The 24861-nt window shown below is 41.8% G+C and overlaps 1 protein-coding gene and 1 pseudogene across 2 annotated transcripts in view; both read left to right on the top strand.

Annotated features, from left to right (window-relative positions):
- Nucleotides 1-1269: 1269 nt before the first annotated feature.
- Nucleotides 1270-3629, top strand: LOC308084514 (uncharacterized protein; the record flags this gene model as incomplete). Its single annotated transcript, XM_080427180.1, has 5 exons — nt 1270-1305; nt 1825-2139; nt 2335-2517; nt 2723-2814; nt 3164-3629. The coding sequence occupies 5 exons, from the start codon at nt 1270-1272 to the stop codon at nt 3627-3629; spliced, it is 1092 nt and encodes a 363-aa protein (XP_080283306.1).
- An 18407-nt stretch (nt 3630-22036) lies between these two features.
- The window catches only part of LOC308084327 (protein NLRC3-like), a 297537-nt pseudogene continuing 294712 nt past the window's right edge, over nt 22037-24861 (top strand). Inside the window, exons 1-2 of the transcript XR_013935068.1 lie at nt 22037-22153; nt 22732-22845. The product of XR_013935068.1 is annotated as a protein NLRC3-like (transcript). The remainder of the gene's footprint in view (nt 22154-22731; nt 22846-24861) is intronic.

The following is a 24861-nucleotide window of genomic DNA, read 5'->3' as shown; positions in this document are numbered from 1 at the left end:
GGTTCTAAGTGTGTGTGTGTGTGTGTGTGTGTGTGTGTGTGTGTGTGTGTGTGTGTGTGTGTGTGTGTGTGTGTGTGTGTGTGTGTGTGTGTGTGTGTGTGTGTGTGTGTGTGTGTGTGTGTGTGTGTGTGTGTGTGTGTGTGTGTGTGGGGGGGGGGGGTTGGGAGAGGGAATTAGATATAGTAGTATTAAAGTAGTTTGTCTGATCCATAATATGGGCCAGAAGGTGGCGGTAATGCACCAAAAACTGGTTGCCAACCGCCGTAAAATAAAAAGAAGAAGAGGTCACGTGGTTCTCACCGCGTGACTTGACGTCCAGCTGGTTGACATGATCATAGACCTAAGCCAGATTCCATAGACCATATTCACACGGCGGCCATGTTTCTATGAAGTCAATGAAAGTAGCCACCCCGGGTGGCGGCACTTTCAATGTTAAATTCCAATATGGCCGCCGTGTGAATATGGTCTATTCCCCAAAGCTCGGTCACTCGCTCACTCTCCTCGCTTCCTCCACTCGCGCCTATAAGACCCGCCCCTGCGAGGCGCCGAGGATTATTTGCGAGGACGAGTGGCCGACCAGCTGGAGGGGATCGGACTGCACTTGCTGCGCGTCATTTCAAAGCGACGGCAAATTCCGCGATCACTTATGACGTCTCACACAGCTGGATCACTGGAACACAACACAGCCAACCGAGCCGATCATATAGCTTGTCATTGCCATGAAAATAATATATATGCATAGAATAATATGCAGGTATAGAATAGTACAGAATAGAAGAATAGATAATTCATCGCAAATCTTCCTTCATCTGTATAGTAGTGTGTATATCTGCCTGCCTCTTATATTTCATCATGATTTGTGTGCATGGGGTTCTCATCTTAAACAAGCTTAGTGCTTAATGAGGGCAGTTTAGTAGACCTTGTATTGTGAATTTGTACTTCCATGTACTGTTATGTACTGTCATGTACTATTCTCATGTCTTTCTAAATAAACTACATCAATCAATCAAACTCTTGTGTTCATTCCCTGCAACGGACACATGATTTGAAAGTCAGATGTGAAACGTTATCGATCTTACTATCCCCTATTGGCTGGCAAGACATGCCAGCCAGGTGATGCCTGTCAGTAACTAATAAATGATTAGTAATCATGGGTCGGAAGGATACAAAAGGGGGTTCAACCCCAAACACCGTGTTCACCAGACAAGATGAAAACGGCCGCGATTGCGTCTTGGATGTGGCTGCAGCTGCAAAAGCAGCAGCGAAAAAATGAGGAGCATGCCCTTTCAGAGCACAGGAGAGCACGTATGCGTCGCGCACTACTCCTGCTACTCTACAAGGTAATAACCACCCGTTCTTAAATCAAATGTTAATAAATAAGTGGGCAGGGAATTTCATGGATGCCAAAATTCTACAAGTCACACATCTTGTGTTTGGCATGCAGACTAGATCAAGCAATCATTCAGATCAGAGTCATTTATATGGATGGATGGATACGGCAAGTAATGACAGACCATGAAGGGAGAGTGACATCTGCTGGATATGAGCAGTCATGACAGTATCACCAATTCCTTTGGAATGCTCAGACTCATAATTGTAAAAGGCATCATAGCGTTCAATTTACACATCATAAAGACAAATGTTTCCAAAACTATTATTGTTCAAACTTAGGTCTATCCCTAGCTCTGGTCCAGCGTGTTAGACTATATTACATGGCAGTACAAAGGTTACATGATTCAGTGGTTGTGATGCTATTAACATACTTGTAGTTAAATAGTTCATGTGTACATGCCAACAATCACACACTTTCAACTCAATTCACAGGACCACAGTCCTGCTCTGGTCCAATATGCCAGGGTCAACAGGCTTGTGCCAGTCCTGGCAATGTTCTTTAATCCTGATGTGGACTTGCGCCCAGACTTCCGCCTGAGCCGTGAGTCCATACTGGCCCTCATCAGGCTTTTCCCTTCAGAGGCGACCCATGGCTGGGGAAGGGACATCATAGTCCTGGTGACCGTGTACTGGCTGGCTCATGGCCTGTCATACAAGGTGGTGTCCCGGGCCTTCGATATCCCCAAAACCACTGTCTACAGGCTGGTCCACAGTGGCACTGATGTGATCGCAGCACTTCGAACACAGGTGATCCATTTTCAGTTCTGTTTATCATGAGAAATGATATTATAGTAACCTTTCAACAGCTCATTCCAAATACACATGCTTCAACATACAAACAACAACAACAGTAATTGAAACACCACACATAAAGACACAACAACTCTAAAATACAGATGCAATGCAGAAAATAATCAGAATGTTTTTAACAACTATATGCAGGTCATCCGGTTCCCTGCTGCTGATGATCTGGCAGAGGTTGGCCGTGGGTTCGCAACCATGGGCAACAGCCCGGTGTTTGCCAGGTGTGTGGGTGCCATCGACGGGTGCCATATACGGATTAAGATCCCCGCTGGACCCCACAGCCAGGAGTATCTGAACAGGAAGCTGTTCTATTCCATACAGGTACTTACCGCACCTTATGTGGAAATCTAAATATGTGGATTTTGTAAACTTTATTTATCTCTCTTCCCCCTTGCCCCCCTTCTCCTTGTTCCCTTTATTTTTTATGGAAAGAATCAAAACTATGGGCCTTCCAAAACGCATTTCACCCACTGTTTTACACCTGTAAACCTGTGTTGTCACAATAAAGTTGATTCTGATTCTACAGCTGCAAGGCTTATGTGACGCGAAGGCCAGGTTCCTCAACACCTTCGTGGGTTATCCTGGCCGTGTTAACGACGCCAGAATCCTAAGAAACAGGTACGATAATTGTATCATTCCATCTTCCATAAAGATATCAAATAGCAATAAATAGTGGTGCTACATGATGGGACTAAGATATTGTGTCATTATTTCACTATGTGGCTGAATCATGGTCCAAATGCCTGTAGTTGCCATCATTTTAATGTGTGTGTGTGTGTGTGTGTGTGTGTGTGTGTGTGTGTGTGTGTGTGTGTGTGTGTGTGTGTGTGTGTGTGTGTGTGTGTGTGTGTGTGTGTGTGTGTGTGTGTGTGTGTGATCTACATTACATGTATATTGGTGTGGGAGGCCCAGACATATTCCCCCTTGCAGCACACTAAATAACAATAACGTTCTTTTCTCCTAACAGTGGTATGTACAGGGATGCGCTGTACCCTCCTCCAGGGTACTTCATTCTGGGTGACGGTGGCTACCCCTGTATCAGTGCTCCCATCACACTTATCGCCCCCTTTCGGGATCCTGTGCAACCTGTGAAACTACGCTACAACCACCATCATGCCAAGGCTCGCTCCATCATTGAGCGGGCCTTTGGCAGGATGAAGGTCCGCTGGAGATGCCTGCTCTTCAAGGCCCTGGAGGTCCACAACAAATTTGCTCCAGCGGTGATCACGGCATGCTGTGTCCTGCACAACATTTGTATCGATGCCGGGGACATTATGGATGAGGAGGAGGAGGAGGAGATGCCCATGCCCATGGAGCCAGCTGGTCCACAGAGGGGGGAACAGTGTGGGGATGATCTGCGGGACAGAATGGCAGCCGAACTGTCGGCTCCTCGGGCTTTACCTCAGCACTTGAATGAGCATGACTATTTGTAGTTTTTGTAGTTTTAGTTATTGAGGCATTATTTGTAGTTTTAGTTATTGAGGCATTATTTGGTTAGTTATTGAGGCATTATTTGGTTACACTTTATTTATTGTAGAATTAAACGTCTGGGCGTTGAAACACTAGACTTTCATTTAATTGTCCTACATGCCTACTGTAGTATGTCTAGTGTGTTTCTTCTATTTAAGTAGAAGAGTATGTGATGGAATTGGCAATTTGGTTTAAAGTTGATCATACGTGTGTTCAGTGAGTCATACACATGATCCTAGATGTGCAGATATTTCACATGTAGAACTGTTGATACCAACTGAACGGATACATTCTTGTTCTAATACTCAACTGATGTTCAGTCCACCTCTGATGCCTGTGTTAATTTTGTGTGTTTTAAAACTTTTCCTTGCTTTCCTTGCCCAGCATGTGAAAATGCGGTCCTTGTACAAGATAAAACTGCCTTACCACTACTTGTGCTGCTGCCCTGATTTCAATAAATGACTGAAATGCTGTTGAACAAAGATGTGCCATTTTAATGCAGACATGCAAACAGCCTTGAGGTGAAAAAGGTGACAACATGTTGTTTTCTTTCGGGTCAGGTGTCACACAATTGCCCTATTTGGGTTCAAAAAGGTGACTATAGCTGAAAAGTGACACTTTTGTCTGTCTTGTCTGTGAATGGAAAACATGTACATGGAAAGAAAAAATGCCTCTGAAAGAAATACAAATAAAAGAATGCCTCTAAGAAAAAATGCCTCTGGAAAATGAAATCAATAAAAGCTATTAAAAAAAAACATCTGGACCACTTTAAAAAAATGTCTCTAAATTTTAGAGAGAGCTGGTGAAATCCAAAAGAAAGAAATAATGTTAAACATTATTTCTTTCTTTTGGATTTCACCAGCTCCTCGAAGAGGTCGAGGAATCTGCTGCTGTCACGCTGCTGAGCAGCGTGACGCTGCTCCTCGACCTCTCGCCGCTCTTCCTCCCTCCTCTGCTCTTCCTCCAGGAAATGGGCAATTGTTCTCCTTTTTTTGGGGTTCTGTGGTGGGGGATCAGCTGAGGTGGAGGGGGATGATGGACCGGGCCTGGCAGAGGAAGATGATGATGATGAGGTGGTGGTGGTGGAGGAGGAAGAGCAGTGGGGGGGACAGACAGAGGTGGCTGGCTCACCTTCCTCCCGGCCACTTGAGCCAGGTTGGGCCACCTCCTGGCTCAAAGTGGCCGGAGGACATGAGCCAGCAGTTGGCCCTTGGGAGGACCCACCCTCACTGGCCGTCTGGGTCGTCTCACTTGATGAGTCGATCAGAACCCTATGGTGCCCCCGGTTGCATCATGCATATCATCGAACCACGGCCAGGTGTTGGGTGTGTCCTCCCCCTTGTCTGTACCCGTCCCAGTAGGGGGACATTTGATCTCCTACAAGAATAGAAGCAACATTGTAGTTGAGTTGTGAGCCTATTTGGAACAGTCTTACATGACTTTCACACTGTGAGAGTATCTAAATGCACACAGCAAAGGATAAACAGTACTAAGCACTTGAAATTGCACATTGCAACCATACCTTATATTTCCTTTTCAAATTGTCCCATTTTTTACCCAGCTGGGTGGTGGTGATGGTGGTGACCCCCATCTCTTTCATTATCATCCTGAGGAATACAAAACATGTTACATGCACAGATTCTACTAATTACATCAATGACATATTTATGTGTTGGGAATGTGAAGGTAATGCTTCTTGGATGTCAGGAGATACACACATTCGTACAGTTGTCAACTCTACATACACTAAAATATGAATTGCAGTCCAGCCAACTCAAACATTGATAGACTAACAAAGATGAACATGTATTTCATTGAAAGCTCCAAGACAAGTATGTGTATATGCAGAATATGTTATCCTGCAAATGAAATGACAAATGAAATGATAATTAATCAAACTCACGTCCAAGCTTTTTTGGAAGAATTTCTCCTTCCATCAAAAAGATGGTCCCTGGTGCTCCGGATGGAGATGAGGCTCCGTGTCTCCTCATCTGTCCCTGTAAAGAATTATATTTGTGTGAAGCTCAACATATGTCAGATGATCGTAGCCCTGAAACATGACTGTCATACCATGGAACCGAAAGTTCCTGGTTTGCGATTTTTTTAGATTTACAAACTCTCACATGTACTACACAACGTTCAGATTTCAAATATAAAGTGCTGACCCACGTGCCACAGATGTTACAAGTTGATCCGACCCGTATTGTTCTATAAAAAGCATTTAAATACGATCGCCGGCCATTTTCGATTTTATTTTTAATTGTTTTGTAATGTATCAGAGTGCAATACACCTCCCAACCATTAGTGTCGCATAGTTGAAAGCATCGGAGAAAATGGCCGGCGATTGAATTAAAATGCTCTTTTTATTGAACAATACGGGAGATACGGGTACTTATCCCGGATCGGATCAACTTGTAACATCCGTGGCTCGTGGGAAAGCACTTTATATTTGAAATCTGAACGTTTATGTACATGTGAGAGTTGTCAATGTAAAAAAATCGCAACCCAGGACCTATCGGTTCCATGACGCTTGTGATAGACGAGCGTCATGTGAACCATTGCTAGTCAGATCACAAATTCATGTGTCTTTCGTTGATGAGACACTGACGATATGCACATGAGATTCATAAAATGGTTATTTACGGATATGGACTGGAGTCACTACAGTCCATATCCGTATATAAGCATTTCGTAGTGTAATCTACAGTTTATTTTCTATATGTTTTGTTGTATTGTATGTGGATCCTAACAAATAAACAGAACAAACAACAAAACCACTGTTATTGTGCATCAATTTAGATGGCCACATTGTATACTATCTTTATGATTAACATCGTTGGTAACTTACAAATGTGAATGGGATCGTCGCTCTTTTTCGGAGGCATAACTGCTTCTGTTTGTTTGGGGAACGGACACATGTGGAGGAGGAGAATTTATACGTCACGGGAGAAGGGAAAAAACAAAAAAAACGTGTACACGTGATGCGGAAGTCTGCCGCGGAGGAGCTGACGAGAGTGGTCGAGCCTACACTTGATGTACACTCGCTAAATGCGGAAGTAGAGAGCCGCCTCGGCTCCTCCACTCGACTCCACTCGCCTCCTCCAAGAAGCAACTGAGTAATTGGAATTTAGCACATCCGGTTTGGAGTCGGAGTGACCGAGTGGGAGTGAGCGAGTGGCCGAGATTTTCGGGTTTGGAATCTGGCTCTAGACATATAAAGGTAGACGCCTCCTCTGGCTCTGAAAAGTCGGCATCTCGGACGCACTTCCGCTTCCTCTATGCTTCCGAGGGGAAGCTGGAAACTTCCGTGTGCGTCACAGAAGGGGGCGTTCGGTAGGCCAATCAGAGGCAGGTGGGGTGGGTCTTTTCTTAAGAGGCAGCCGCGCAGCAACTAGTCAGTTAGACACGCTGTGATTGGCCAGTAGTTAACGTGATGTGATTGGTCAGTAGTCAAACAGCCCCCCGGAAGAGCCTTGTATTGAGAGACCAGTCGTTACAATGAACTGCAGAGGCCAATGAGGTATCTAGGTTTCTATATCTATGATCATAGACATATAAAGGTAGACGCCTCCTCTGGCTCTGAAGCGTCGGCATCTCGGACGCACTTCCGCTTCCTCTATGCTTCCGGTGGGAAGATGGAAACTTCCGTGTGCGTCACAGAAGGGGGCGTTCGGTAGGCCAATCAGAGGCAGGTGGGGTGGGTCTTTTCTTAAGAGGCAGCCGCGCAGCAACTAGTCAGTTAGACGCGCTGTGATTGGCCAGTAGTTAACGTGATGTGATTGGTCTGCCCCCCGGAAGAGCCTTGTCTTGAGAGACCAGTCGTTACAATGAACTGCAGAGGCCAATGAGGTATCTAGGTTTCTATATCTATGGACATGATGCTCTGTTCTACGACGGTGTCGCGCGCCGAAAATAGCTGATCTACAAGCTCACAACGCATCTCACTGTGAGCTTGTAGATCAGAACAGTTTATATTGTGGAAACCAGCGCCATGTTGATGTGACGTCATCAGGTTTTTATTTATGAACTGAGTGAACAGTGGATTTATTATTCATTTTGTCCACATGAGGGCGATAGAGACAATACAACCAGATGGAGTCAGATACATGAACACACAGATCTAAATGATTGAGTTCTATATGTTCTGCCCTACTAATATAATATACAATATATAACCCTACTAATATAATAGTATATATATAATATAATATATATACTATAATATATATACTATATAATATATAATATATAATATAATATATATAATATATAATATATAATATATAATATATAATATAATATATAATATATAATATATAATATATAATATATAATATATAATATATAATATAATATATATAATATATAATATATAATAATAATAATAATAATAAACTTTATTTGTATAGCACCTTTCATGACATGAAATGCAGCTCAAAGTGCTTTACAGAGCAATAATACAATTACAGTTAGAACCAATTTAACAATAAAGCAAACAAAGATAAAATAAAATAAAATAAAAGCAAGCAAAAGCAAAGGCATAAAACAACATTAAAATAGGGAATACAGTGAGGAATTAAAAATCAACCAAAGAATCAGCTAAAAGCAAGAGTGAAGTAATAGGTCTTGAGCTGTGCTTTAAAGCTATCGACAGAGGCTGCCTGTCTTAGGTGTAATGGGAGTTTATTCCACACTGTCGGTCCGTAAAAGCAGAATGCTGCTTCACCGTATTTTTTATATGTCATTGTAGGCACCTCGAGCAGGTCAGCACTTGAAGACCTGAGGGCCCGGTTTGGAACATATCTCTCTAGGCAGTCAGAGAGGTAGGTAGGTGCCAGACCATTTAGAGCTTTATAAACTATTAAAAGAATTTTAAAATCAATCCTAAAAACAACCGGGAGCCAGTGTAGTGAAGCAAGAACTGGAGTGATATGTTCTCTCATCCTGGTTTTAGTTAAAATTCTGGCTGCCGCATTTTGAACAAGTTGTAATCTGTCAGTTGTTTTCTTTGGCAGGCCAGAGTAGAGTGCGTTGCAGTAATCAAGCCGAGAGAAAACAAAAGCGTGGATCAGCGTCTTTGCATCGTCTAACGACAGATAGTCTCTAATTCGCGCAATATTTCTAAGATGAAAGAAAGCAATCTTGGTGACATGATTAATGTGTGTATTGAAATTCAATTCAGAATCGATAATCACCCCCAGGTTCTTTACTGTGGTGTTACTTTCTACAGCCAGGTTACCAAGTCTACTTGTTATTGATTCTCTCTGCTCACTGGAGCCAATTATGAGAACTTCTGTTTTATCCTCATTTAGCTTAAGAAAGTTCTCACTCATCCAGCATTTTATACTGGACAGACAGGTCAACAATGGGTCTAGAGCGCAGGGGTCGTCTGGAGCTACTGAAAGATACAGCTGGGTATCATCAGCATAGAAATGGAAGTTCACTCCGTGATCGGCGATGAGTTCTCCCAGCGGTAGTATATACAGGGAGAACAATAAGGGACCCAGAATTGAGCCCTGTGGAATACCAGAACAGATGTTGTGTTTGTCTGAGTCAAAGTTAGCTAGACTGACAAAATAGCTTCTGCCTGTTAGGTAAGAGTGAAACCAAGACAAGGCTGTGCCTGACAAACCAATCCAGTACTCCAAACGTTGTAGTAGAATTGTGTGATCAATCGTATCAAAAGCAGCGGTTAAGTCAAGAAGTAGGAGAACAGATACATTTTTGTCGTCAGCGGACACCCTTAGATCATTAATTACTTTTACAAGTGCTGTTTCTGTACTATGACCTTTCCTGAAGCCAGATTGGAATTTGTTATGAACCTTATTGTTCTGTAGGAACACATCCAGTTGATGAAAGATAGTTTTTTCTAAGACCTTGCCCAAAAATGGCAGATTTGAGATTGGTCTATAATTACCCAGCACCAATGGATCAAGGTTGTGTTTCTTGAGTAGCGGCCTGACTACAGCCGTTTTCAGTGAGTCTGGAAAGACGCCTGAAAGTAGAGAGCTGTTTACAATTCTTAGGATATCTCCAATAACACTGTCTAAAACCTCTTTGAGAAACGGGGTGGGTACTACATCCAGTGAGCAAGATGATGATGTCATCTGTGATATAGTTTTACGGAGTTCCTCTTCATTAATTGCGCAGAATGATATTAGGCTTCCTCTGGAGGGATCTACATTTTTGCACCATGCACCATTTGCCGCATTTGCAGTGCTAGCAGCAGCATTTATAATACCAGCTCGAATGCTAAAAATTTTGTTTTCAAAAAAGGATGCGAACTCATCACACTTAGCTTTAGAAGCAGGGAGCGACTCCTTGTAAGCCTGGGGGGGGTTTAAGAGATGTTCAATGGTAGAGAATAAGACTCTGGCATTTTGCTTGTTGTCATTGATAATGCGTGAAAAATATGCCTGCCTTGCCAAGCGCAGTGCTTTGTTATAGGCCACTGTTGACTTCTTAAAGATCTCTAGGTGGACAGTGAGTTTGTTTTTTCTCCAAATTCGCTCAGCTTTACGACATTCTTTCTTGAGTGAGCGCATGTGCGTGTCGATCCAGGGTGTTACTCTAGAGTTAAGTTTCTTTTTAGTTTTCATAGGAGCCACTATGTCGAGAGCTGACTCTAATTTGAGATTAAAATGTTGAACCATATCATTCACTGAGGGAGCATCAAGTAGGGGGGGCACCTGCACACACGCCAGATGACGAGGAAACTCGTTTGCTGCAGATGAGCTAAAAAAACGTTTTTTTATAGTATATTCTGTATTGTTTTTCCCTAGATCAGAGACAGTCATATTAAAACACAATAAATAGTGGTCTGTTAGTTCGGGCTTATCAATAATACTGTCAACAGTGATATTCAAACCTTTAGTGATCACCAAGTCCAGGGTATGGCCATGTTTATGTGTTGGCCCAACAACATGTTGAATAAAGTCAAAGTTGTGCAGTAACTGTAGGAAACCCATAGCCACAACATCCGAAACAATGTCAACATGTAGATTAGCATCTCCAGTAATCAGAGTTCTGTCATAATTAGTGGAACAGATAGATAAAAGTTCTGATATTTCTGTTAGAAATAAGGCTTTGCTGCACTTTGGAGGTCGATACATACTAATCATAAGCACAGAGGATTGACTCTCCAATATGGTGGCCTGGTATTCAAATGATTTAAAACTGCCGAGGTTTGGCAGAGGTTTGAATTTTAAAGTGTCAGAAAAGATATTCGCCAGACCACCTCCTCTTTTTCCCTCACGTCCTGAGTGAATGAAACTGTACTTTGGTGGGCATGCTGCAGCTAGGGGCACCGCTCCATCAGATCCAAGCCAAGTTTCTGTTAAAAAGATAATATCTAGTTTCTCTTTACAGATGATATCATTTACAGAGGAAGACTTGTCATTAAGTGACCTGATGTTAAATAGGGCCAGGTTTAGCTTCAGGCATTCAACTATCTGGCTGTTGCCTCTACAGGGAATGCGTGTTAAATTTGCTATATTTGCAGAGTGTTTAAAGTCACTCCTTGTCCCGGAGGCTCTATTTGAGATAACAGTGGGAATATTGTAAACCTTGTTTTCAACAAGGCTAACTGAAATAGCCTTGGGCCCAGACATGATTTTGGCTATGCATAATGGACCCTGCCTATCTCAGCAGTCAAATGTATTCTCTAGACGTAGGGACAATTCGTAGGGACAATTCTTGCGCTGTTCTTCACGTTCTTCGTTCCTGATCTTGCGCCTCTGTATCGCTAGTGCCAACAGCGTCAACCGTCGAGGGGGGATGGTTGGGGGGCAGGGCACGGTTGATGGTTGTGGGGCCTGGCGTTTGATTTGGGGGGTGATTCTAGTCCCCTCTTTAATCAAGTCGTTCATGCTACTGGTGAACTCCAGAAGGGGTATTGGGGACAGGGAAAAAGATGATGATGAGGAGGAGGAAGGTGATAGAGTTGGTTGATCTTCCTCATCGAGAGTCCATCCCTCCCTCTCATCGAGAGTCCATCCCTCCCCTCTGCAGACCGTGGCTGCAGAGTCGACAATCTCCTCCAGGCTGTCATCAGAGTCGACAATCTCCTCCAGGCTGTCATCAGCTTTTGTTTTTGTTTCCGAGTTATCAGAGAGTTCATTTGTTATGGCTGTTCCACCATCCTTGGTAGGGGGGGGTGTGGCGCCCCCCTCCCCCTCAGCAGCGGTGGGGGATGGTGTGGTAGCGTCTACACAAAGCCATTCATGTTTTTCAGCAGCGGTAGCAGATAACAGAGCACTATCTGTTGTTATGGAATCTTGTGCTCTGGCCTTGGGAGAGCTTGGTGAAGACATAGGAACATTATAGAAAAGGTTAGACATGAACAATTTTGCTCCCAGCTTGTTCAATTTAAGCCCGTCCGAGGAAAATAGGTGTCTTCTATCCCAAAAAAAATTGAAATTGTCAATAAAATGTACAGATTTGTTGGTGCACGTAGTTGAAAGCCATTTGCTCAGTGCAGACAGTCTACTGAAACGTTCATCGCCGCCTCTTGTAGGTGGTATTGGGCCGCTGATGCACACCTTCACATCAAGTGAGCTGATTTTGCTGAATAAGGCAGTGAAATTCCGTTTTAGGATTTCTGACTGTTTGTCCTCTGTATCACATGTGCCAACGTGCAAAATCAGGGTTTTCACCGTTGGGTGTTCAGCGACAAGATTCAGAATTCTGTCATTCATGTCAGAGACTTTGTCTTTGGGGAAGCATAACACTTTTGCCTTTCTTCTTATCAAGCTTTTAACATCTTTAATAGCGGCATCCCCTATGATCAGAAATTCAGGCTCATCATATAGCCTTTTTCCTTCTGAGTTACTCTTGGTTCTTACCCTGCTGGGTGAAGAAGATTTGTTTGGTCTGTCATCAGACGGGCATCTGGGGTCCTGAAGCAATGGGCTGAATCTATTTCCCAGCCGCACCGGACACTCAGCACTCGATGTTTTGGGAGATTTGTTTGTAGATCTCCCCTTGGCAGTTTTCCACAGTTGACGCTCAGCACTCGATGTTTTGGGAGATTTGTTTGTAGATCTCCCGTTGGCAGTTTTCCGCTGTTGAAGGGGGGTGAAAGACGCGGTACCCTGTGTCCGGGGGCGATGATGGTGACGCGCGGGTGGTAGCGCAGGCCAGCCGGTCAGATCTGTAATCACAGGGCTCCGAGTTCTGCCAGTTATTCGCCCCTTCAAAGCCTTTGGCTTTGCCCCGAGAGTGTTCCATGAGAAAGCTTTGTCATGGTCTTGTCCGTTGCTCTGAGACTGTGGAATTCCATAATGTTGATTCACTTCCACATTAACTCTTAAAAAGTTTAAGTCCGTTTCCAGCACTGCAATCCTTTGAAGCAATTTTTGGTATTCCTCTGTTGAAACAGTCGGGTACATCCTGATGCTAATTAGCTTTGGCTATAATATATATCATATATCATATATCATATAATATATATAATATATAATATATAATATAATATATATAATATATAATATATAATATATAATATATAATATATAATATATAATATATAATATATAATATATTCTAATGTTCTGTATAAAAACCTAGTGTTCTGTATAATATCTACTAATACCCACTGAGCCATAGTCGGCTATTATACCTCCGTCTAAAACAGGGTTATAATTGGTATAACAGTGAAAGTTTTTTAGACTAAAAAATGTGCTACTATAACAGTAATAATAATACATTTTATTTGTAACACACTTTATATTTGAACCAAATATCAAAGTGCTACATATTAACAAACTAAATAATGATTTTAAAACAGTGAAATTAATAAAATTCAGATCAAAGGTCAGATAATACACAGCGAAGAAAAAGTTAAAAAGTTAAACAAAACACACATGACATCACTGAGTCCATCTAGGAAAATGCCTTGTTAAAAAGAAAGGTTTTTAGTCTCCTTTTAAAAGTGGACTGGTCTCAGATGGTCAGGGAGGGCATTCCACAGCCGAGGAGCAGCTGAGCAGAAGAGTATTAGTATTAGTATTAGTATTAGTATTAGAATTAGTATTAGTATTAGTATTAGTATTAGTATTAGTGTTAGTATTAGTATTAGTATTTTCTTCATATTGAGAATTCTTTGTACTTCAGTCCGGTTTCAGAGGCAGACATAGCACAGTGACAGCACTTATTAAAGTCATGAATGACATCAGACTGAGCACAGACCGGAAGAAAGCTTCTGTCCTTGTCCTCCTCGACCTGAGTGCCGCTTTCGACACCATCGACCATGGAATACTCCTGAACAGACTTGAAACCCGGATTGGCCTCTCAGGACCCACACTGAACTGGTTCCGCACCTACCTGACAGGCCGGAACTATTCTGTGAGTCTTGGAGACTATGTCTCAGAGAAGCGAAGTTCCCTATTTGGTGTCCCCCAGGGCTCGATCCTCGGTCCACTGTTAATCTCCCTTTACATGCTCCCACTTTGAGAAATTATACGTAATCATGGTGTCCACTTCCACAGCTATGCCGATGTTACCCAGCTGTATCTATCCATAGACCCAAACAACAGTGACTCGCTTCATCCCCTGCTCAACTGCCTCTCCAGCATTGAGCAGTGGATGAATAGCAATTCCCTGAAATTAAATCAAGATAAAACGGAAATTGTCATCATTGGCACAGATGCTCAAAAGCTTGTAGTCATGAATATACTCGGAAATCTGTCCGCAAAACCAACTGTGAAAAACCTGGGTGTTATCCTCGACTCCGACCTCAATTTTGGAAAACACATAAGCAATGTCACTAAAATAGCTTTTTACCACCTGAGAAACATTGCAAGAGTTAGACCCTTCCTCTCCTTAGAGGACGCTAAGAAACTGACCCATGCCTTTGTTCTATCAAGATTAGATTACTGTAATGCACTTTATACAGGCTTACCCAAGAAAACTACTGAGCGGCTGCAACTTATTCAAAATGCAGCAGCCAGAATGCTAACGAACACCAGGAAAAGGGACCACATTACGCCTGTACTTGCGTCATTGCACTGGATCCCTGTGAAGTTTAGAATAGATTTTAAAGTTCTTTTACTTGTTTTTAAAGCCTTGAATGGCCTAGTACCTTGCTATCTGTCAGATTGCCTAGAGAAGTATGTCCCAGGGTGCCCCCTCAGGTCACTCGGTGCTGGACTGTTGACGGAGCTGTCAACAAATGGCAAGACACATGGGGAGGCTGCCTTTGGTAGCTATGCACAGATTTGGAACCTACTCCCCCTGCATATCAGACAGGCAACCTCGGTTGATGGTTTTAAGAGGCAGCTAAAAACCCACTTCTATGATCTTGCTTTTAACTGATCTCCTTTTAATCTGTCCCCCCACCCCACACACACTTTCTCACTGTTTTGTATTTTTCTCTTGTCTAGATTCTAACTTATTGTTTTGTTTAACTTGTGTTTTTTAACCTGAATGTAAAGCACTTTGAACTGCATTTATGTCTGAAAGGTGCTCTATAAATAAAGATTATTATTATTATTCATATTTGACGTCTTCTCAGTATAGCAAGTGTAGCACTTCTCAGTTAGCTCTGTCTTTGAATCCTGTTGAACCTCCTGATAATATTTTAGGATTTGTCCTTTTGCACACCTACTACGAATGGACAGGCACGTCAGAGTATGAATGCTGAATATGGAAGAACAAAGAGAGAAGGGAGAGGGAGTCTCACACACTGTCTTCACTTATAAAGAGGTTTATTTAGGATGCAACGTTTGGGCCGCTTGGACCTTCATCAGGCATAGAGAAGCAAGGGGCAAACAGCCAGTATACTGTATATGACTTCTCTCAGAGAGGTGAGGGCCAATCAAAGCCTCACGCCAATCTGTTACCATGGAGCAGGGGGCGGAGCTGGTACTTTTCCACAGTAAAAGGAATATTCTTACAGAACATGAGAAAAACATTAGCTACAAAAATACAATTAAACTAGAAAATGTGCTCCTCGGAGCACAAGTCTCCGCCAGCAGACCCGTGCTATTTTAATCAAACGGCTTTGCCGTAGGGATATCTGAATTTGATCTTTGACTTGTTGTGCTTCCACCATGTACTGAGCTGCCAGGAGATAGTCTATGTCTTTAGCAAAACGGCCATCACAATGCAAAAGGCGTTGGTTAAAATATTTTCTGTGTGATGTTTTTTGCTCTTTCTGTTTTTAAACCACCGCGGTCATAAGGGTACACAGTACTTTGATGGGTTTGCCAACTCTTCAAACTTGTCGTCTTGGTAGAATGCGCGTGGTTTTTGGTGTTCTGCAAAAAATGTTCTTCTTGAAGCAATGTGTCATATGGGAGTCCTCGTAATTGACTGGTTTGTTCAAATGCTTGTCTGTCTTCTTCATCTTCATTGTCTTGAACAGTTTCAGAAGTTGATTGGTGTGTTTGATCTATGTCAGTTTTCTCTAGTGCTACATAATACATTATGTATTTGATAATGTATTTGATCAAGGTGGCCAATTGTTACAGTATTAAGACTTCGGCCTTGTTGTGGGATCAATTAACTCTATAGTCCTCTTCTGTGTTACTGTTGTAGATGAGTATGCTTTCTTAGCTTTGGCCTTCTGCGCCTTTGCTTCTTCATCAGGTTTCAGACGATGATTTGCTGCTTCTTTAGTTTGCGTAATGGGAGTTAGTTTCATTGTGTGATCTCAGCTGTGATCTCTGTTTGTACTGGAAAGTACTGTTCCTGTCTAAGCTATTTATATATTTATATTACATATTGTGATGTCACGTGAAACTTGACCAATGTTAGGTGTTCTCAGAGGGACACACACACGCACGGACGGGTGATTTGTACACGTGTCACGTGAAGTTTGACCAATGTTAGCTTGGCTAGGGGGGGGACACACAGCGGGACAGAACGAAAACATACTCTCCACCTCCGGCGGAGACAATAAGTCAGTAGAAAGGTAATATAAAATACCTATAGGGTCTACTGAGTGAGGCAGAATATATAAACATGGATATAATAACAAATACAAGCAGAACATGCTTGTACAAGCAGAACATGAGGAATTACAAAGTACAAGAACACAGTAAGCAGCATGGATCCTGGTCAACCAACTACAGGGTGAGTGCTGTTTGTTGTGGTGGTCCGGGGACCCCCAGGGGTCCTTGAGGGGGTTCCAGGATGTCCCCCAGCCAAATGAGTTCATATACAAGTAGCATCACATTCAGATGAACCACTTTATCCTTTAGGCTGTGCATAAATAACAGATCTACAAGCTCTGGACACTCAGCTTGTAGAGCGGCTATTGGCTATGGGGGTCCCCCATGTAGGAACCATTACACCACTGTCAGGGACCCCCATGTAGGAACCATTACACCACTGTCAGGGACCCCCATGTAGGAACCATTACACCACTGTCAGGGACCCCCATGGACCCCCAATGAGGAATTGTGTTGTTAAAATGTTTCAGACATATTCTCAATATTTAAGATAGTTTTCTACATGTTCACAACACGTCACATTGTGATGCGTTGTGAGCTTGTATATCTGCTGTTTTCAAATAGTGATGTATATAGGGTTCAAGTGGTGAAACTGGTTACTTCTTCTTTAGCACTTGTTTTCGTAGACCTGTGTGTGTGTGTTTGTGTGTGTGTGTGTGTGTGTGTGTGTGTGTGTGTGTGTGTGTGTGTGTTTTGCAATTAGGGAGCGCCATGGAGAAAGGCTGCTTTCGTAATCGCTCCGTAGCGTCGCAAAGTTTTTCCGTCTTTTTAGTATTTTTTAGCCTTCTCTTTTTTTCCTACACCGTCGGGTGTCTGAGGAGTTATGACAGACAAGCACTTATGGACATCAGCACAGCGATTACACACAGAATTCCGGACTTTTTTGCGGAAAATCCTCCACTCGGTTGGGTGGGGGGAGGGCTCCCCTTTGTCCCGGCCGGGACAATGGCACGGAAGCGGCGAAGAAGACGGCCAGGTCGACGAGGAAAAAGAGCGGGTCTCCTCGTAAGAACAACAAAACGTGGATATAAACCTTCACTGCCTTCAATCCTGCTAGCGAACGTTAGATCTCTGTGTGAATCAAGAACAGTGACCACTATGGACGACTTACTGGCGCGCGTTAAGTATAACAGTGAGACGAGGAACATGTCTATTGTTGTGCTAACAGAGACGTGGCTAACGGAGTTAGCATCTGATTCTTCCATCACTCCTCCTGGCTTCACCGCGTATAGGAAAGACAGAGACCCTGTACTAAGCGGTAAGCAACGTGGGGGGGGAGTTTGTGCCTTGATCAACAACAACTGGTGCAAAGATGTTAAAATCCTAGATAGTCACTGCTCACCAGACCTTGAACTTTTAATCATAGCCTGCCGTCCTTTCTACCTACCACGCTACTTCAGCATTGTGATGTAGCCGTTGTTTACATTCATCCTGGAGCTAATAAGGACAGAGCTATGAGGGAATTACACCAGGCTATCAGTGCACAAGAAAATCGTCACCCGGACTGCGCAGCCATCTGCCTAGGCGACTTCAACCGGACAGACTTAAAAAAGGTCTTTCCCAAATTCCACCAGCATGTCACCTGCAGTACCCGTGGTGACAATATTCTTGACCACTCCTACATGCCCTTCAAGGATGGATACAAAGCTCTCCGCCGCCCACCGCTAGGAAGCTCTGACCACTACGCCATCCAGCTGCTACCTGCCTACAAACAGAGGCTAAAAAGGGAGCCGGTCGTTGAGAAGGAAATCCGAATCTGGTCTGAGGACACAGACGCTATGCTACAATCCTGCTTCTACCAGACTGACTGGGGGATGTTTAAGAACGCTGCTGGGAATAACATCAACGAACTCTCAGACTCAGTAACTGGCTTTATCAGTAAGTGCATAGATGACATAGTCCCAAAAAAGACAGTTCGGATCTATCCCAATCAGAATGGATTGGGATAGCGGAGTATGTGCACATCTGCATGAACGGGATGCTGGTTTCAAACTTTCTACGGCCGGTTTGAGATCAGCCCCAACCGCGGCAGCCAAGCGGGGCCATCAGCAGCACCAGCAGAGGAGAACCCTCTAACCATCTCGGAGAGAGAAGTGCGTACAGCCTTCGCACGGGTCAACATCCACAAGGCAGCCGGACCTGATGGGATTCCAGGCCGGGTCCTTAAGGCATGTGCAGACCAGCTGGCGGGTGTCTTCGCTGACATCTTTAACCTCTCCCTCTCCCAGGCTGTGGTCCCTGCAGGGTTCAAAATGTCAACCATTGTGCCCATATATATCAAAATGTCAACCATTGTGTATATATATATATATATATATATATATATATATATATATATATATATATATATATATATATATATATATATATATAGATAATTCAATAGGTGTCATGGGACAATAATGAGTATACTGTAGGTAGCACTGCAGTGGTTAATGCAGTGTGTTCTCTTTGGACATACTGTAGATGTTTAACAGTGGAAACTCCTCAAACTGTCTGTGTGAGTGACTTTATTTATAGTCATTTATTAAACAGTGTTTACAAGTATGATTGACCTAATCTAACAGCCAATAAAGCAAAGTCAATAGACTTTAGTTCTCCTTTCTAGTTCACTGGTGAATAGTACATGTTACTGTAGGGGTTGAAGGGATATAGATAAGGCTATTCGTTGTTATACCTTTAAAACAGGGAAAGCATCTGTGTCATTTATGTATATGTATCCATCTATCTATGTATATAACAACATGATATTTGTTATTACATTTTTTAATAAAAAATATATAAGTTTTTCAGAAAACGTAGGTTAGGATTTAAAAGACGTTTTTTAAAATGGGCCTCAGGTCTAAATGTGTTAAAATGTACATGACAAAATGTCAATAACATGTCTCTGTTTTAGCATTGCATGGGTTTAGTGTTAACCACGTTCAATGTGACTCACTGTTTTGGGCAGAAGAACACTTTAAACATTTTTCAAAGAATTTCACATTTATTAAAAAAAAATAGCACAAAAATAGCCTATTACAACGAAGTACTGAGTACTACTCCTCTCCTCTCCTCTCTTTTCTCCTCACCTCTCCCCTCCCCTCCCCTCCCCTCCACTTCTCTCCTCTCCTCTCCTCTCCTCTCCTCTCCTCTCCTCTCCTCTCCTCTCCCCTCCCCTCCCCTCCCCTCCCCTCCTCTCCTCTCCTCTCCTCTCCTCTCCTCTCCTCTCCTCTCCTCTCCTCTCGTGTGTGTGTGTGTGTGTGTGTGTGTGTGTGTGTGTGTGTGTGTGTGTGTGTGTGTGTGTGTGTGTGTGTGTGTGTGTGTGTGTGTGTGTGTGTGTGTGTGTGTGTGTACCTTGTACTCAGAACAAACTGTATCAGTTATCACACAATACATCACACCATCATAAAGGTGTAAACATTACACTGCCCCCCCCCTCTCTCTCTCTCTCTCTCTCTCTCTCTCTCTCTCTCTCTCTCTCTCTCTCTCTCACACACACACACCATCAGGTAACAGAGTCTTGAAGGTAACACAGTGTTAAAGCACAGAGAAGCAAACCTTCATCAATGACAACATGAACAGGTACTGAATTTATGTTTTTTATAGGTATTTAAATGACAACTATACGTTATTTTATTAGACATTATTCTATGCATTACTTTTTCAATAAATTGCGTAATCGAGCAGCAATTTATTTAAATACTTTTATTTTTATACATAAACAAATTGATTAATCACTTAAAAGTGTTATTTTATAGCAGATCTACAAGCTCACAACGTGTCACATTGCAATGTTGTGAGCTTGTAGATATTTTCACTATTAAAGTGATCTATTATAAACTATTAAAATATATATCATTGTAACTTTTACCTATAATGACATGTCCAGAATATGTATCCATTCATAATTGATTGTTATTGAATGATGGATTATTAATGATTATTTAGTTATAATTAATTAAATGAATGAGTTATATTTATCTACAGTCTATGTTACTGACAACTATTTACAATGTGCTCCTTTATCAGACGCTCATGGTGGAAAGTAACTAAGTACATTTACTTAAGTACTTTACTTGAGTAATTCCAATTTTCAATACTTTTACTTCTACTCCACCACATTTCTACATGGCAGTATTGATACTTTTACTTAATCTATTAAGACCGGGAACACATCTGTGTCATTTTAAGATTTATTTGTACATAAAAAAAATAGCAGATTTACAAGCTCATAGCGCGTCACCGAGTGCCGCGCTATGAGCTTGTAGATCTGCTATCTTTTGAAAAATCTTGAAATGTTTTGCAAATCTTTTAATATAATATTTTTTAAGCGAACATTTGTAACTCAAATCTTTGCTTCTGGGGGGTCCCTGGAACAACATATTTTGAGATTTTTTATTTTTTATATAATGTTTTATATTTTTATATTTTTTATAAAAAATAAATAAAAAAAACTGTTATGATTTATAAAACATGTTTAGAATGGGCCTCTCAGGTCTTAAAGGTTATAAAATGTGAGTGTGTGTTTACAACTATTAACAATGATGTCATTTATCAGACGCTGTTTCCAGAGTGAATTACAAAGAACAAGAACACAGTAAGCAGCATGGATCCTGGTCAACCAACTACAGGGTGAGTGCTGTTTGATGTGGAGGTCCGGGGACCCCCAGGGGTCCTTGAGGGGGTTCCAGGATGTCCCCCAGCCAAATGAGTTCATATACAAGTAGCATCACATTCAGATGAACCACTTTATCCTTTAGGCTGTGCATAAATAACAGATCTACAAGCTCTGGACACTCAGTAGCTTGTAGAGCGGCTATTGGCTATGGGGGTCCCTGGCACTCTGAATCTTTTCAGGTGGGGTTCCACAGCTAAATACATATGAATTAATTTGGGGTCTTTGACATGAACCACTGAAATAAAGCACTGTTTCTCAACCAGTGGTCCACGGACCACTAGTGGTCCATGTCATAACAACAGGTGGTCCAAGGACCACTAGTGGTCCATGTCATAACAACAGGTGGTCCACGGACCACTAGTGGTCCATGTCATAACAACAGGTGGTCCACGGACTACTAGTGGTCCATGTCATAACAACATAGCAACATAGGATTTAGAAGACATTTGTAGAATCCCCCAGAAGCAAAGATTTGAGTTACAGATGTTTGCTTTGAAAAATATATACTCAAAGATTTGCAGACATTTTCATGATTTTTCAAAAATAGCAGATCTACAAGCTCATAGCTCATAGCGCGGCACCGAGTGCCACGCTATGAGCTTGTAGATCTGCTATTTTTGAAAGCCAAAGAAAAGTGACACAGATGCGTTCCCGGTCTTAATGGGTTAAATATAAGTGAGGTAATACATAGATGTGTATCAACTAGTGTGACTAGTTGATGAATAAATGTAATGTTTGATGTTGGTTGTCATGGTGACAGGGTTGATCAGCAGAGAGCAGAGTCTCCTGAACCCAGCTGTGTCTCCATGAAGAGTGATCGCTCTAAGGGAGGACATATCAACTTCAAAGATGGACACCACTCTACTGATCAGAGGTCAGAATATAAAACTATCAGAAAACAACACATGATATAGTTTTATTACACTCTACTGATCAAAGGTCAGAAGTTATGACTTGCCTGCAGTGTTTAATGTGTAAATGATTAGGAGCCGGAGCTCATAAACCTGTTAGTCTTGCCTTTATTTTGTGCATAATGAATCCATGGCATCGCGGGGCAGGAGGCCCCGCGATTCTGCGTTACGCCACTGCATAGAACAGTCTTGTTCCACAGTGTGTCCTTGTTGGATCATTGTGTTTCATGTTTCAGTTTTTGAGAACTGTACTTTTGAGCGCTTGGTCTTGATTGCAGGTTTTCAGCATTTGAATTGGAGGGCTGTTACAGTGTTGTGATGGTTGTTTAATCTACAAAGTCTTTCACGGAATGTCTTGTCTTGTTCTTATCTTGTTAACAAAGCTAACTAAATGTTTATTCTTACCTATATCTGAAATCTTCATTAAACAACATACATTTAATGTCACATTTTAAATATAAGCGGTTTCATACTTATATGTCTACCACCTACTGACTAGTTGAGCTCTAAATATGTTTCATCTTGCTTATCTTCCTGTCAGGGTTGATCAGCAGAGAGCAGAGTCTCCTGAACCCAGCTGTGTCTCCATGAAGAGTGACCGCTCCAAGGGAGGACATATCAACTTCAAAGATGGACACCACTCTACTGATCAGAGGTCAGAATATAAAACTAACAGAAAACACATGATTTAGTTTTTTATTAAACTCTACTGATAAAAGGTCAGAAGTTATAAGATTATTGGTCTGATTATTAATGATTTTGACCTTTTAATCTCCCAAAATATCACATCCTTTAACCAGAGCAGCATACAGTTAAACTTTCCACATCTGTGGTGGCCTCTACAGGCAGATGTTTATGGTGGGTGTCTACGGCAAACAGTTTGTGGACATTACTGAGGCTTTCAAATACAAACACAAGTAGTTTACATTTATAACCAAGCTGTATAGCATCCTTAAGATGTTGGTACTTTAGCATCTTAGTAAGGGATGCCTCTTCCTGACTGTGGTTGAATGTACATTCCACTTCTAGAATGGTCACTTCTCTACTGTCCTCATCAACAACAACATCTGGTGTATTTGCTGTAACGTCTGGAAATGTATTATTTTCATTATTGCACAGGTTGTTAAATGTTGACAGATGATGAAAAATATGGACTTCTGTCCACAATAAAAAATGATGTCATGCTACAATGTACATTCCCTTATATAGCAGCCATTCAGAATATGTGACAGAGTTTCAGTAAGTGGATTATGGTCATGGTGCAGACAATGAGGAGAAAACATGTTAGGATCGCACAGAGAAAGATGAGTCTAGTTGGAAGGATTCTGGCTTTGACTGAAGAGGTGACTGTTGTATATTGTAATGAACACAACGTGTTTTCAGATGGGGGTCCTCAGCCTCTATTACATTTCAATGTTGAGAATCACTGATCTATGTTATGAAATGTGTCTAACTCCACTTCATTTAAAGGGCAAGACCACTTTGGTAGAGGTTTGGGTTGTGTAGTTACCTTGCCATGAAGTAACTCCAAAGGTGGGCATGAAATCAAAAAATATTGCTCCATTGACTAGTAATTGATCATTCAAAATATGCTCCATTGACTTACATTGTACGGCAAGACCTCTCTGATGCTGGCTCTTTTAGCCCGTAAACAAAAGGCAACAAAGCTGATTCTGACTGTATAGAACATCAACACATTCAGTACAGTTTGTTCTTTTAATAAAAATCACACCCAGTGTGAAGAGAGTGGTGCCTTTCATGAGTTCATTTCATTAAGCTATTATTAGCCTAAGACTGCTTTAAAATAACTTTATATTGGCAGAAACATCTTTTAAATATTTGATCTCAAAAAAGTTACTTTTAAGTACTTAAAGTACGTTTACTCAAATTGTAGATCGGTCGTTTTAGTTTGTGTGTGTGTGTGTGTGCGCACGTGAATGTGCGTGTACATGTATTTTTACTCAATTTAGTAACTTTCAAGTGTTTTGACTTAAATGAGTTACTTTTTACAGCCTTTGAAGACTAAAGTATTTTTACTCATTTTAAGTACTTTTACTCGGTTTAGGAACTTATAATATTTTTACTAATATTTAAGTATTTTTACTCTTTAAGTATTTTTACTCAAAAGTGTGTGTGTGTGTGTGTGTGTGTGTGTGTGTGTGTGTGTGTGTGTGTGTGTGTGTGTGTGTGTGTGTGTGTGTGTGTGTGTGTGTGTGTGTGTGTGTGTGTGTGCGTGCGTGCGTGCGTGCATGCGTGTTGCACTCCTGTTTGTGTATAATTACTGTAATTGGTTGCATCTTTGTGTTGCAATCAGCCAGACACAAACATGTTGAGGCCGTCCGCAAACATACGGACGAACGGACGGACAGACATACACACAAAGTCAGTCCTTGGAGTGGCTAGCATCACTCAAAAATGTCAACTTCCTGTTGATTTTACTATTTGAAGATCCGGATCCAGATCCGCGTATGCAGTCTGGGTTTCTTCCTAATAAAAATAGCAAAATCAACAGGAAGTTGACATTTTTATTAAAATAACTAACAGTACTGGGTTTGTTTGGTGATGTTCTATATTGTCTGAATCAGCTTTGTTTGAGTTTGTTTATGTGCTAAAAGATCCTCCTGAGCCTCTTCATCGTACAATGTAAGTCAATGAGGAGCATATTTAGAAT

The sequence above is a fragment of the Gymnoscopelus braueri genome (genome assembly GCF_963280865.1).
Source record: "Gymnoscopelus braueri genome assembly, chromosome: 4".
Classification (NCBI taxonomy): Eukaryota; Metazoa; Chordata; class Actinopteri; order Myctophiformes; family Myctophidae; genus Gymnoscopelus; species Gymnoscopelus braueri.
Note: the sequence above shows the minus strand (reverse complement) of the source record. Positions and strands in the feature narration are given on the sequence as shown.